The sequence below is a fragment of the Odocoileus virginianus genome, chromosome 14, assembly GCF_023699985.2.
Source record: "Odocoileus virginianus isolate 20LAN1187 ecotype Illinois chromosome 14, Ovbor_1.2, whole genome shotgun sequence".
NCBI classification, from domain to species: Eukaryota; Metazoa; Chordata; class Mammalia; order Artiodactyla; family Cervidae; genus Odocoileus; species Odocoileus virginianus.
This window is the reverse complement of record NC_069687.1, coordinates 30383383-30396850: the sequence shown is the minus strand read 5'-3', so window position 1 is coordinate 30396850 and position 13468 is coordinate 30383383. Positions and strand designations below refer to the sequence as shown.

The 13468-nt window shown below is 44.0% G+C and overlaps 1 protein-coding gene across 2 annotated transcripts in view; it reads right to left on the bottom strand.

Moving 5' to 3' along the window:
- Nucleotides 1-11489, bottom strand: part of DNAJC21 (DnaJ heat shock protein family (Hsp40) member C21) — a 29623-nt gene extending 18134 nt beyond the window's left edge. The window contains exons 1-5 of one of the 2 annotated variants that reach the window (XM_020891515.2): nt 11194-11489; nt 3800-3893; nt 1826-1949; nt 1379-1501; nt 691-995 (exon numbers count right to left, since the gene is read on the bottom strand). In XM_020891515.2, coding sequence (XP_020747174.2) covers nt 691-995; nt 1379-1501; nt 1826-1949; nt 3800-3893; nt 11194-11290 — 743 coding nt within the window. In that variant the 5' untranslated portion in view covers nt 11291-11489. The remainder of the gene's footprint in view (nt 1-690; nt 996-1378; nt 1502-1825; nt 1950-3799; nt 3894-11193) is intronic. The other variant, XM_020891516.2, reaches the window with a different exon arrangement.
- Between the last annotated feature and the right edge of the window lie 1979 nt (nt 11490-13468).

Below are 13468 nucleotides of genomic sequence, written 5' to 3'. Positions count from 1 at the left end.
TTAGATAACAGGTTTTGAAACATCTAACTCTTAGCAACTTACTAAAAGTCTTCAGGTGGTTTTAAATCCTAAGTGTCAACGTAAGTGGCACTTTCCCAAAGACGAGGTGCGTAGAACTTTCAAGTAGATAGTTTTTTAAAGAATGCTATAAAGCTCTGGACACAATGCTTTTATAGTGACTCAAGACAACTGAACTTTAAAGGCACTAAGTCTCTAAGAGTATACTGACAAAGTAGAGTACTGCGTGGGGCTTAGAAGCAGAGCCCCGGACTGACTTCAGGCTCCAACTGCCACCTCTGCAATTTATTAGCTATGTGATCTTGGGCCTGTCTCATTCCCTCCAAAGAAAGGATAAAAACCAGAACCTTCATCACAGCACTGCTCCAAGAAAAGCACTCAGGATGTGGCCTTGTACAGAATGAGAATTCAATTAATATTAGTTATTATTAAATGTTATAAGAGTCTGTAAAGGATCTCAAGTGTGAATGGGCCTCTGAAGGAAAATACCCAACTTAAAAAGAAAAACTTTTTCATAGCTGATGAAAAGACATCATCCCAGTGCCAGGACATAAAAGAAAGGCTGAAGCCAGGGTGAGGATTAAACCTCCATGAAAGCACCAGGTCAGGTATCCATGGCGTTTCCGGGGACTGGCACCTACGTCTAGACAGGCTCCAGCCCAGCCCACATACTTGGCCTGTTTTAGCTTCTGCTGCCGCCTCATTGCCTCAGCTTTCCTGGCTTTCTCTGCATTTTGTTCTTCCACGAGTTTTCGATGAGCCTGCACTCTTCTATCCCTTTTACGGATGAAAGCAACCAGCTGACGGACAAGCTCATTCTTCTCCTTCCTCGCTTTGTCTCGGATCTTTTTGTTTTCTTTTTCCATGGCTCGCTTCTCCCAGCGGTTTGAAGCCTGCCGTGTGTCATATTCTTCTTTCCAAGCAAAGTTCTTCTGAGTGCAGAAGCTCTGCCAGTAAGCATAGAAAGGGTGGACCACCTGGGGACAAAGGAAGCAAGCGGAACACTTGTTATTATTTGGATTTTTTTTCCAGTAAGGCCGTAAATACTGATGCTGCAAAACATCTAACCTCTTTTCTTTATATATATAAATATATATAAAACATTACTATTAATCAATAGAGAAGACAGTCCTTTGAAGTCTTTACACAGTAACTCTTCAGAATTAATTTGATGAGGAAATTAATGGAATGGGGCCATGATCAAGAGGAAAAAGTAAAGAGGGGAGGGGATCAAGAAATACAAGAGAGTCACGGTACAAGACAGAGAATTAGAACCTCTTTTTTTAAAAAAAATAAAGAAATGGGGAAAAGACACACTGATAAATGCTAATTACAAAATGGTAGTGAGTGTTCCTTTTACCGTATCATAGTCACTCTGGGAGTCTCCAAAAGTTGGGAAATCTTCCATGTCCTCTTCTAAAGCAGATTCTAGTTCTTCCTTTGCAATCATTTCAAAAACATTACGGTACACCGTATAAAAGCCCTAAAAAACAGTAACAGAAACACAAATTCTTAACACTTTTGTAGTCTACTCATAGAATAAGATTTTTAAATGTAACATGAACATTTTTAATTAAAAAAAAAATTGAAACCGTTAAAAAAATTTACAGTCCCAAGCTCTGTCACTGCAAATACATTTAGGTTTCAACTGAAGGTCTTTACATGCTGACAGGTTAAATATGAAGGCAATGTTTCTCAGTTTTCAAATGAGTAGTCTATCACTTTCTATTTTCAAATAATTTTAAGAATTTGCATTCAAGAGTCTTACTTAAATGCTTGATAAATTATCAGTGAGTTCACTTCTTACCTTTTCATCATCACCATAACCAGAGTAGCAGGTAACAGTGAAATAGTGAAGCAAATCTAAGCTGTCATCTTGATATTCTCCATCAAGTCCACCTTTAAGCAGAGCCTCTCTATGATTATCATACCTAAGGGGGAAAAAAAAATTTTGCAACAACAGTGAAGGCTGAATAAGTAAGAATTCAAAAGATTCCTTACTCTGAAACAGTCAAAATATAACTTCTTTACACTTTAACGTGGCCAACCTACAACCAAAACCTTGGAGAAAAATATCAACAGTTAAAGACTTAATAGCTTCCCAAGTGGTTCAGTGGTAAAAAAATCTGCATCTCAATACAGGAGACACAGGTTCAATCCCTAGGCTGGGAAGATCCCCTGGAGCAGGAAATGACAATCCACTCCAGTATTCTTGTTGGAATAATCCCACAGACAGAGGAGCCTGGTGGGCTATAATCCATGATTCTGCAAGAATCTTCCACAGAACTGCTGATCAAAACTTCGACTGCAATTCCAAGTCCATTATAGTCATTATATGATACTAGCCATATATGAAACTAGCCAACATGAAGAGGGGAGTTTAATAAGCCAGGGAATTTCTACTCTCCCAGAAAGGTAGGAGCACTTTCACCAGAAAAAAGCCTAAATCAGACAGTAGTAGCCATCATCTGGTCCTTAGACTAAATACACTTTTGGGATCTGGGAATTTACCAACATGGACATGAATAACACTCTCCCAGTGTTTATGTAAACCATCTAAGAGCTTCACACACATACAACTGACCCTCACTCCATAAAGTCAATTATTATCCTTGTTTGATACAAAAAGAAATTGAAGCTTAGCAATATTAAATAATGTTGCCCACAATCATAAAGCCAATAAGCAGCAGAGCTAGAATTCAAAACCATGAGTCCAGCATCAGAAGAACCACACCCCTTCCACTGTGCCGAACTGCTTCCAGTTCACAAGAGAATTAAAAGGTAGGTGCTTCAAACAAAAGGACAAGGGACTCCTCGGCCAGGAATACCACCTAAGATCTAGAGAAGAGTTAGAGCAAATGGAAGGCAGGAAAGAATCTCAAAGCTTCCAAAGGAAAGCAAAAGCATTTCTAAGGCCACATTTTAAATTCCTCAGGAGAAAAATTTAGTATGCTCTAATTTTTATAGAAAAGGTAATTTAATAAGAATTTTCTTTATAGCCTTTCTCTCTTAGTAAGAGAGAAGACTTGCACAGGTGAACTGAACACCCATCTGCTCTCTGTACCAGCAGCATCTTGCATGGTTATGTCAAGAGTATAAAACCTATTGCTTCACAGCAAAAAGTTCACTGAGAATCTGGAACCTTCAAAAGGATTTCAAAAGTAGAAATATATGTCTGGAAATGGCATTAAGTGATCAGGTCATCATTAAAGAGTCTGTCATGGATGTAGATGCTTAACTCCAGCATATAAAGAAGTTCTTGGAAAAAAATATTACAATTCTTGACAAAAACACTGTATGTGTTTTTAATTTATTTTTTAATTGAAGGATAATTGCTTTACAGAATTTTGTTGTTTTTTAAGGATAAGTCAACATTCTTCCTTTTCTTCTGCTGCTGCTAAGTCACATCAGTCGTATCCGACTCCATGCGACCCCATAGATGGCAGCCCACGAGGCTTCCCCATCCCTGGGATTCTCCAGGCAAGAATACTGACATCATTTAATTTGTCAGACATCAAAGAGACCTTATTAAATGAGAAGGAGCTTCATAAGTATGAAAATTAAAACTATTTCTACTACTGTCAAACTTCACCTATGAGATCAGAGGTGAAGTAATCTTCTCTCAGGTTCCTTCCTACCCAAACACTGCATTTTACATAATGAATAGATGACTGGGCTTCAGAACACACCCCAAACCGTGTGATGTATTACATTTCTAAAAAGCCCTCTGCTGACCATTCTTCCCAACCAGATACTCCAGGAGGGACAGCACGATACTCACCACGCTCTCTCCTGAGGGTCACTCAACACATCATATGCCGCTTGGATCAGTTTAAATTGTTCAGCTGCTTCTGCGGCATTATCCAGATTTTTATCTGTTAAAATAAAGGACAGAAACTCACTCATCAGAAAAGTAGAGGACAGACTCTAAAAAGGGCCGCTTCCATCAGGAATGCCATAAATGGATGTGTATAAAACGAAGAAAAACAACTGGGGAAAACCAGAGAAAGTGGCTGATAGTTGATCATCAGTATCGGCTGTAAGTGTCAACTCGAGTAGAAATTTCATGCTTTTCTCTAAATCTCAGTGTGTTACTTAGCACTCAATCTGGATATCCACAAACAGAAAACCCTGAGTAGTACACATTTTATTTTCAGAAGGAGCAAAATACATCCATCAGATGTAGAAAGACTGTTACTGTTTGGTGCTAGGTTATATTTAGTGTGCCTTTACCACCATCTTTAAGGTATTCTTTCTTATCGACATACACCAAAATAAATCCCATAAAGCTTATAAAATACATACTAATTACCTTTCTCTTAGTTTGCCTCCTTAACCATGGAATTCAGAAAGCATCTTTGCCTCAGGGTGGTAGCCAGATTCCAAGATGGCCCCAAGGACCCCCACCTTCCTGGCGTTCACACCCCGTGTAATCCTCTCCCCCATCAACAGGGTCGGCCTGTGTGACTGAAACCCAGAGGCAGAAGTGATGACAGGACAGGACATTACTTTCAATACTGGATTATGACAGGCTGCAGTCTCCATCTTGGGTGCTCACCCTCTCTTGGATCTCTGGAGTGGCCAGCTGCCATAGCGTGAGGACACTCTGGTGGCCTCTGAGAAGCCCACGAGGTAAAGAATGGAGGCCTCTGGCCCATGGCCAACAGGAACTGAGACCTGCCATTACCCTGGGGGCGAGCTTGAATGTAGGTTTTCCCAGTGATGATTCAACCTTCTGAGAAACCTTGAGTCCACCCAGCTACACCGTTCTCAATCTGATCCCCAGAAAACGGTGTGAGTCCACATCCTGAATATATTTGCTGTTTAAGTTTTTGGTAATGTGTTACACAGCAACAGATAACTAACACACTCAAAAAGCAAAATATCAGTATCTTGTCTACTATAGAGTACATCAACATTCTTTAGGCTACAACGCAATATATGCTTCTTTAAAAAAGGACAGAAATAGTCTTAAAGCAAGGCTCTCAAGTGTACCCGACCTCCTCTTTTTAGATACCACCACACAGTCCCACGTCCTTCAAGCAGCCTTCTGCTCAACAACTGACACTGACAACACTTTCTCAAGTGCAGCAATCTGCCTTAGTTCTTTTTGTTTAGGTGCTTGAACACAAAAAGCTTTTAGAACCATGTTCCTTTGAAATTAACAAAAAATAAAAAAAACAGAAATGAAAAAACTCCATCACAGGTCTGATTTCCCTTCCTTAGAGCAGCCCATGGGTCATCTTCTAGCCTACCTCTTCTCTGGACTAAATCTCCTACTTCTTATGTGCACCATAATACACTCTACTTTTGCTCAGTCATTCAGCATTATCTCTGTAACATTCCTGCTAGAAATGTTTAACCTGAATTTAATCATGAGGAAGTAACTGTTGTTGTTCAGTCACTAAGTCGTGTCTGACTTTTTGCAACCCCATGGACTGTGGGCCACCAGGTTCCACTGTCCATGGAATTTTCTAGGCAAGAATACTGGAGTCGGTTGCCATCTACTTCTCCAGGGGATCTTCCCGACCCAGGGGTCAAACCTGTGTCTCCTGTGTTGGCAGGTGGGTTCTTTACCACTGCACTACCTGGGAGGCCCAAGTGTGTGTGTGAGTCGCTTAGCTGTGTCCTATACTTCAAATGCAGTCAGACAGTAATGATCAAGGAGCTATTCATTAATTCCTTAACATTCTACTTTTAATCACTATAGCTAATTATATTCGTTTTTAGCAACAATATCACATTATGTCATACTGAATTTATAGCTGACAAAGTTTTAAGTATTTTTCATGTTAATTACTGACAAACCAACTGATAACTGTAAAACAGTTTTTCAAACTCAAGTAGAGTGCTCAATCCACTCTGTGGCAGATACTAAAGGTTAGCTGATCCGAAACTTCTCCCTCTTTTTTCTCTTTCAGGCTTTACTGTGGAGGCTGGATGAGCTAAAAATTAAGCAAGCATTTTGGCTTATCTCCTTTGCTGCTAGACAGGGCCATGTGACATAGTTCTGACTAGTGAGGTGAAAGCACTATATTTTCTTTCCTTCCTCTTTGTCTTATACATGGACGTGAGTGCTGGAGCTTCAGCAGCCATCTTGAGACCATGAAGGAAAAGGCAAGAGATTCACAGTGACATTACTCAGCCACTCAAACAACGCCAGCAAGCATGTACCTCCAAGCCTTCTTGTGGTGAGAAAAATAAGTTAACTTACTTAAACCACTGTGGCTAGGTTTTCCATTATTTCCAATGAGTACTATCAACTTTCACCTTGCTGTGGCCGTGTTGCCATCCGGTTCTAAACACAGGACAGCCAGTATCCTGTTTTAATTATTTGAAATTTTTATTACTACTCTGTGACAAATACTACTAGTTGCCTACTCAGTATCCATTCTCCTCTTATTCCTAACAAAACTATGATGCTGATCACAGTGGTAATGTACACAACTTAAAAACCTTAGCTCCCCAAACTTTTCTGAAGTCGAGATTATCAGGTGACCCACTTTCAGCCCATCAGATACAAACACAGATCGATCAATACTAAGTGAAGCTTCCCAGGAGAAGCACTGTTCTTCCTGATGAGAGGGACAGGCCTGGGTGGCACTCACCTTACGCTCTAACTCACCCTTTGCGTCCTGCCCAAAGCCTGAGTACACTGCCTGCCGGCAGGTTATGACAGCTGAGGCAGAGACTGCAGGTTCATCCCCTCTTCCGGGAACAAATGAATGCTGATTTTATGGGGGCACCCGATCCCCCAAATAAAGATGCCATTTCTAGTCTCCCCTGAAGTCTGGATTGACCACATGACTAAGCTCTAGTCAATAAAATCCATGAAAGTGTTCTGTGGCAGCTTTTTAGACTCTTCCTTGAAAGACAACCAGCACACACCCTGTTCCTGCTTTATCCTTTCCTCCCTCATGCTGCCACCTGGGACCCCTACTGCCATCTCAGATGGTGAGTAAGGCCCCATCTGACAAGCTGCTGAGCAGAGTCCAACGACCTCATGGGAGACCTGCTGCCTGGGGCCCACCTGCCTCTCTCTGCACCTCCACGTGAAAGCAGTGAACTTCTTAACTGCTTACACTTGACACAAACACTCAAGTCTTATGGTCAGGATGATGGAGCAGGTCTTCGATGGCTTCATCAAGCAGCCAGAACTACCAAGAAGGGTCACCTCCTGATTTCCTACTACATGCGAAAAAAAACCAACTTTTTGAACACGACTGCCGGCTTCCTATCATTTGCAGCTAAATACAATCCTGATTTGCATACAAGGGTACAGTCCAGCTCAAGATTTCTATGTCTTCATCAAATCATTAGTAATGATGGTCTGATAAACAAAGAAGCATAGTTCACATTAAAGCAGAATGACAGAAAGCCGCCAACTAAATCTCCTGATATGAGACAGAAAAGGTGACTGTTTAGGGGTGGGAGGTGGGTGGTTCTTCTTCACCTTTTAATCTGTACTGTACTTTGTTGTCTTTTTTCTTCCCACTCCCTTCTTCCCTCCCTCAAAGAAGTCTGGTGACAGCTAAAGCTTTCAAAACGAGAAAACCCAATCAGTGTACCATCTGAAAGCAAGATCTATCGCTTTCTGAATCTTCTTTTTTAAATAACTTTTTCAATCTGTCATAAGGCTTTTTATTTCATTTAAATATGCCTGTGACTGGTTGACTAGGAGGTTGAACTGAGATCTAAAAGATGAGTGTAAAAAGTTAAAAAGCTATCATAGAAAAAAACGTGAAGTCTACCTTAATTATTAACATTAGGCAAATGCCATAGGTATTTCAAATCCAGCCACTGAAGTTTAAAAGGTACTCTCATACTATTCTTTGTGTTTTTCTCTAGATAAACTTGTGTCCTCCTCCACTTTCTCCCAAATGATCTTACAGTACCTTATAGAACACTTCATGGACTGTGCCGTTTACGCCCTGCCTTAACTGAAGCCAAGCTCCCTGAGAACACACTTCCCGACGGGCCCCTGGGGCTCTGATACAGCAGGTCTGGTGATGAAGCTGACCTCCTCTCCTGGTCACTGATCTTATTCACCACTCAGTACAAATCAGCATTCTGTCCATTCAAGTGGAGATTCCGACAATCGGGCTACCTCTCCTCCTTCCCCTCCTTCTCACTATTCACTAGCCTCCCAACCACCCCCCCAGTTCACTGAGAATTTTAGCGTGTGAATCACCTCTGCTCCCAGGTCCTTTCATCATCCCGGTGACGGCAGTGTCCCTAGTGAGATCTGCTGGTCTCCTTACCTCCTGCCTCGCCTCTCCAACCCAGTCTTCCACCACACGGCCAAAGGAGTACTTGAAAAATATAAACCTACCATTTCTCCTGTTTGCAACCCTTCGATGGCTTCCCAAAGCCCAATCTTCCTAACCCAGTTTACCACAACCTTCAAGACCCAGCCCTTGCTCACCAGGGCAAGCTGACTTCTTCCGCTTCCTAGGCTCTGCTGTGCTCCCTCTTACCTCCCACCTCCTGGGCTCGCTGCGGTCCCACTTAAGGTCTCAATCTAGATGTCCCTCAGAGATGAACATCTATCCCACCCTCACAAAAACCCAGTCCAGACTGGTACAGGGGCTCAGAAGCACCTTCTATGTACCCTCATACTGCCCTCATCTCAGCGGATGGAAAGTGACTGTTCCTCTGTGTCTCTCCGAAGACAGCAGGGCCAGCGGGGCAGGGACCACTCCTGTCTTGTCTACAGTAAGGTGCTCAGGGAACAGTCATCAGATGAATTACTGAAAGGCTGGCTTTCACAAGGAGTGATCTTAGTAGGCAGTGCTATTGACCCTATTGGAAATTACTCTCAATTCTTCAATAAAAGAAATAAAGGTAATTCCTTTTTTAAACAATGAAAATGGGTGGCCTCTATATGAGGCACACATTAGTCTTTGAAGCACAACCCGAATGTCAACCTTGGAAATATCTAATGCATTACCTTGCACATAGGATGAAATGAAACATTGCTGAGTGACAGACTTAACAAATTAATGAGCCAGCAAAGTAAAGCACATCAAAATCATGTGTCTTATGGGACAGGATTTATCCTATTCTTCCTTGCACTGATTTCCAGCTAATCAAATCTGGTCATTTTTCCTTTGCAACTTCCCTTCAGTGCAGCCCTTACCCCTCCCAATGATCCCAAGACTGGTCTGGGCCCTTAAGTGCTCGTGGTTGACTCTACCTGACTTTGGTCTCTGGCCCCCCTCAATCTACGAAGCTGCCTTCATAGTACCTTTCCAGGACATCGTAATAAAACTGGCCACAACTATCCATTACTGGAAAAACACATTTCACCGTCCTTTGCCATTCAAAGACCTTTACAACCTAATCTCAGACTACTACTCAGAAACGTTTTAACACTATCATCAAAATTATATGTGCATTTGGTCACAAGCATTAATTCTCTTTCTCACCCTTCCCCACCCAGTTAAATTTCCAACTCTATTTCTAACAGTAATTCCTATTACTCTAAGACCATTCTTCTATACTGTTTTTGGACCTATTAATTTTGGATATAGCTCGTGACTTATGGATAAACATTTAGCTCATTTACCTCTTCCCTTCCAGCATACATCAGATTTTTTTAGTTCCTCTGACGGTCATCATTTACAGCTTTAAGCAACAAACCCATACCTTTATTTCCTGTTCCATCAACTAGAACCATTACCTTCTGATTTGGGGTTCTAAGCCCTTCCTTCAGCCCTTCTCTCAACACCTATTTTCAGACTTCCAATAAACGCTGCCTTCCGTCAAACTCTCCTTTGGACCATCTTTTGCCCACCACAGTGCTCTTTCCCATACAATTAAATTTTCTTCTCCCTCTTTCCTCTAGAGCCAGCTAAAGGCCAGGCTCCTCTGCCAAGGGGAAGCCTCACTGACTTCCAGTACATGGTGAAAACTCCTGGTCTTGAATTCCTGGGGCAGTTATTAATTGTTCTAGTAAGTGAAAGTGAAGTTGCTCAGTTATATTAGACTCTTTGAGACCCCATGGACTGTAGCCCAGCAGGCTCCTCCGTCCATGGGGATTTTCCAGGCAAGAATACTGGAGTGGGTGGCCATTCCTTCTCCAGGAGATCTTCCCAACCCAGGGAATGAACCCAGGTCTCCCACACTGTAGGCAGACGCTTTACCGTCTGAGCCACCAGGGAAGGCACTGTTCTAGTAATATGTTCTAGTAACCCACTGCCCATGTTCTAGTAACCAAGTCATTGTTCTAGTAACCCACTGCCCATGTTCTAGTAACCAAGTCATTGTTCTAGTAACCCACTACCAATTATATGCGTTATTATGCTGTTTTGTCTGCATTTGTATTTACCTTTCCAGTAAGGCATGTTTTCCAAACAAGACTGAGGTCTCCGTCTTAGCATTCTAACCACTCTATAAACATTTTTATGGACTAGTGCTAATAAAGCCTCTTATAAACCTCAAAAAGTTGAGATTCAAATACTGTCTTCGTTACCCAGTCGAGAAGATCAGATTACTTCACCAGTCACACAGGTCTGGACTACAACTAAATAAAACATCCGAAAGAAGCATACTTCTATAGATGTAAACACATAACTTCACTAGGGAAGGCACGCAATTAAAATTTTCAATCTGCAGAACACCCGAAGTGAAATACAGAATCAACCTACCAAAAGAGAAAAAAAGCATAGCTCTTTAGAAGACATCTGACTAGCCCCTTTGTCTTAATTACACTTAAGTAGCTGGGATTTCCCGGTGAAAGCCCAGGAAAGCTGCAGGAACTCCAGCAAGGGAAAAGCCTGAGACAGGACTGGGTTAAAAGCTCGGGACTCCTCCCCGCTCGGGGTCATCTACGGAGGGGTAGGAGGAGCACGAGAAGTCCCTAGTGTGTTATCCTTCCCCATCAAGTCGCCACGCGGGAACCCGGGGACGTCTGGGACAGAACGAGGTGCTCGGGTCTCGAGTGAAGCCTGGGGGTAGAGGGCTGCGACCGCCGATGGGCTGAGAACCCCCATCGCCAGGGCTGGGCAAGGGCCACCCGGCCGGACGCCGGCACGGTTTCCAGGGCGAGAGGAGTTACCGGGCGGGCAAGCCCGGGCACAGCCAGGTCCCTAGAGTTACCCTGCGGAGAGGGGTGAGAATGGTCGCGAGGGCCGCGGCTTTTGAGAGGGGCCGCGGCGGTTGCGGAGTAATTACCGGGGTGCCATTTCAGGGCCAGCTTCCGATAGGCTTTCTTGAGCTCCTCCTCGCTGGCGTCTCGCCGCACCCCCAGGGCTTCGTAGTGACACTTCATCGCCCGACAGGGCAGGGGGCTCGGGCCGGGGCCGGGGCCCGGGGCGGGGCCGGAGCCCGGGCCCGGGCCGAAGTGGTGGCGACGGCCCTGGTGGTCCTCTCCTGCGGCGGGAGCCCGGCGCCCGCACCGGGCCAGCAAGCGAGCGCGGCGGCGGCGACGGCAGCGCCGGGCGACGGCGGCGCGCGGTGGCGAAAGGCGGCGCTGGTTGCGGCACGCGGGAGCGCGGAGGGGGCGGCGCCGGCGGCGGCTCCGCATGGACAGGGGGAGGGCCCTGTTCCGGAAATAGCCGTGCGGGAGGAAGGCGGAGCCGCGGCGGGGAGGAGGCGGGGCCGCGGCGGGCGGGAGGCGGGGCCGAGGTGAGACGGAGGTAGGGTCACGGGAGGCGGGGCCCCGGGGGGTGTCATTGTGAGGGGCACAGACGGCAGTCAGAGAGACACTAACTTGACATCCGACCTGAGAGATGAGAAAGGAGTTTGATGGGATGAGATTCTGGAAAACATCTTGTAGTTCTTAAGATAATTTCTCAATTTGAGCCACGCTTTTACAGATGAGAAAACTCAAGCTTGAGGAACGCCCCACACTGATGAATGGCAGGATTCAGCTGGATCAAAACCAGATCTTTTAACTCTTTTCTTCGGTTACCACTTAATGAGATCTCTAATACTCCTTGTCCTGACCAATGTGCATGAGAAATAATAATTTTAAAAATGACTTATACTCAAACAATTTAAGAGGGAGCATCAACACGTTTTAAATTAATAATATTAAATGTTTTACTACCGTAAATAAAATTGCGCTGATCCTCCCATCCATCACTGTTGATGGATCCATCACATCCATCACTAACTTTCTGTACTCTAAACCTACATTTCCAAGATCGATTTCGGTTAAGAATGCTGTTAGGACTCAGCACTTTCACTGCTGAGAGTCCGGTTGGATCCTTGGTCAGGGGAGCTAAGATCCCACAAGAAAAGTTCAGTTCAGTCGCTCAGTCGTGTCCGACTCTGCGACCCCATGAACCTCAGCACGCCAGGCCTCCCTGTCCATTATCAACTGCTGGAGTCTACCCAAACCCATGTCCATTGAGTCAGTGATGCCATCCAACCATCTCATCTTCTGTCGTGCCCTTCTCCTCCTGCCCTCAATCTTTCCCATCATCAGGGTCTTTTTCAAATAAGTCAGCTCTTCACATCAGGTGGCCAAAGGATTGGAGTTCAGCTTCAGTATCAGTCCTTCCAATGAACACCCAAGACTGATCTCCTTTAGGATGGACTGGTAGGATCTCCTTTAAGTCCAAGGGACTCTCAGGAGTCTTCTCCAACACAGTTCAAAAGCATCAATTCTTCGGTGCTCAGCTTTCTTTATAGTCCAACTCTCACATCCATACATGACTCCTGAAAAACCATACCGTTCACTAGACAGACCTTTGTTGGCAAAGTAACATCTCTGCTTTTTACTATGCTGTCTAGGTTGGTCATAACTTTCCTTCCAAGAAGTAAGCGTCTTTTAATTTCATGGCTGGAATCACCATCCGCAGTGATTTTGGAGCCCAGAAAAATAGTCAGCCACTGTTTCCCCATCTATTTCCTATGAAGTGATGGGATCGGATGCCACGCTTTTAGTTTTCTGAATGTTGAGCTTTAAGCCAACTTTTTCACTCTCCTCTTTCACTTTCAAGAGGCTCTTTAGTTCTTCACTCTCTGCCATAAGGGTGGTGTCATCTGCATATCTGAGGTTATTGATATTTCTCCCAGCAATCCTGATTCCAGCTTGTGCTTCCTCCAGCCCAGCATTTCTCATGATGAACTCTGCATGTAAGTTAAATAATCAGGGTGACAATACAACAGCCTTGACGTACTCCTTTTCCTATTTGGAACCAGTCTGTTGTCCCATGTCCAGTTCTAACTGTTGCTTCCTGACCTGCATACAGGTTTCTCAAGAGGCAGGTCAGGTGATCTGGTATTCCCATGTCTTTCAGAATTTTCCAGTTTATTGTGATCTACACCATCAAAGGCTTTTGAATAGTCAATAAAACAGAAATAAGATGTTTTTCTGGAACTCCCTTGCTTTTTTGATGATCCAGTGGATGTTAGCAATTTGATCTCTGGTTCCTCTGCTTTTTCTAAAACCAGCTTGAAAATCTGGAAGTTCACGGTTCATGTTCTGCTGAAGCCACAA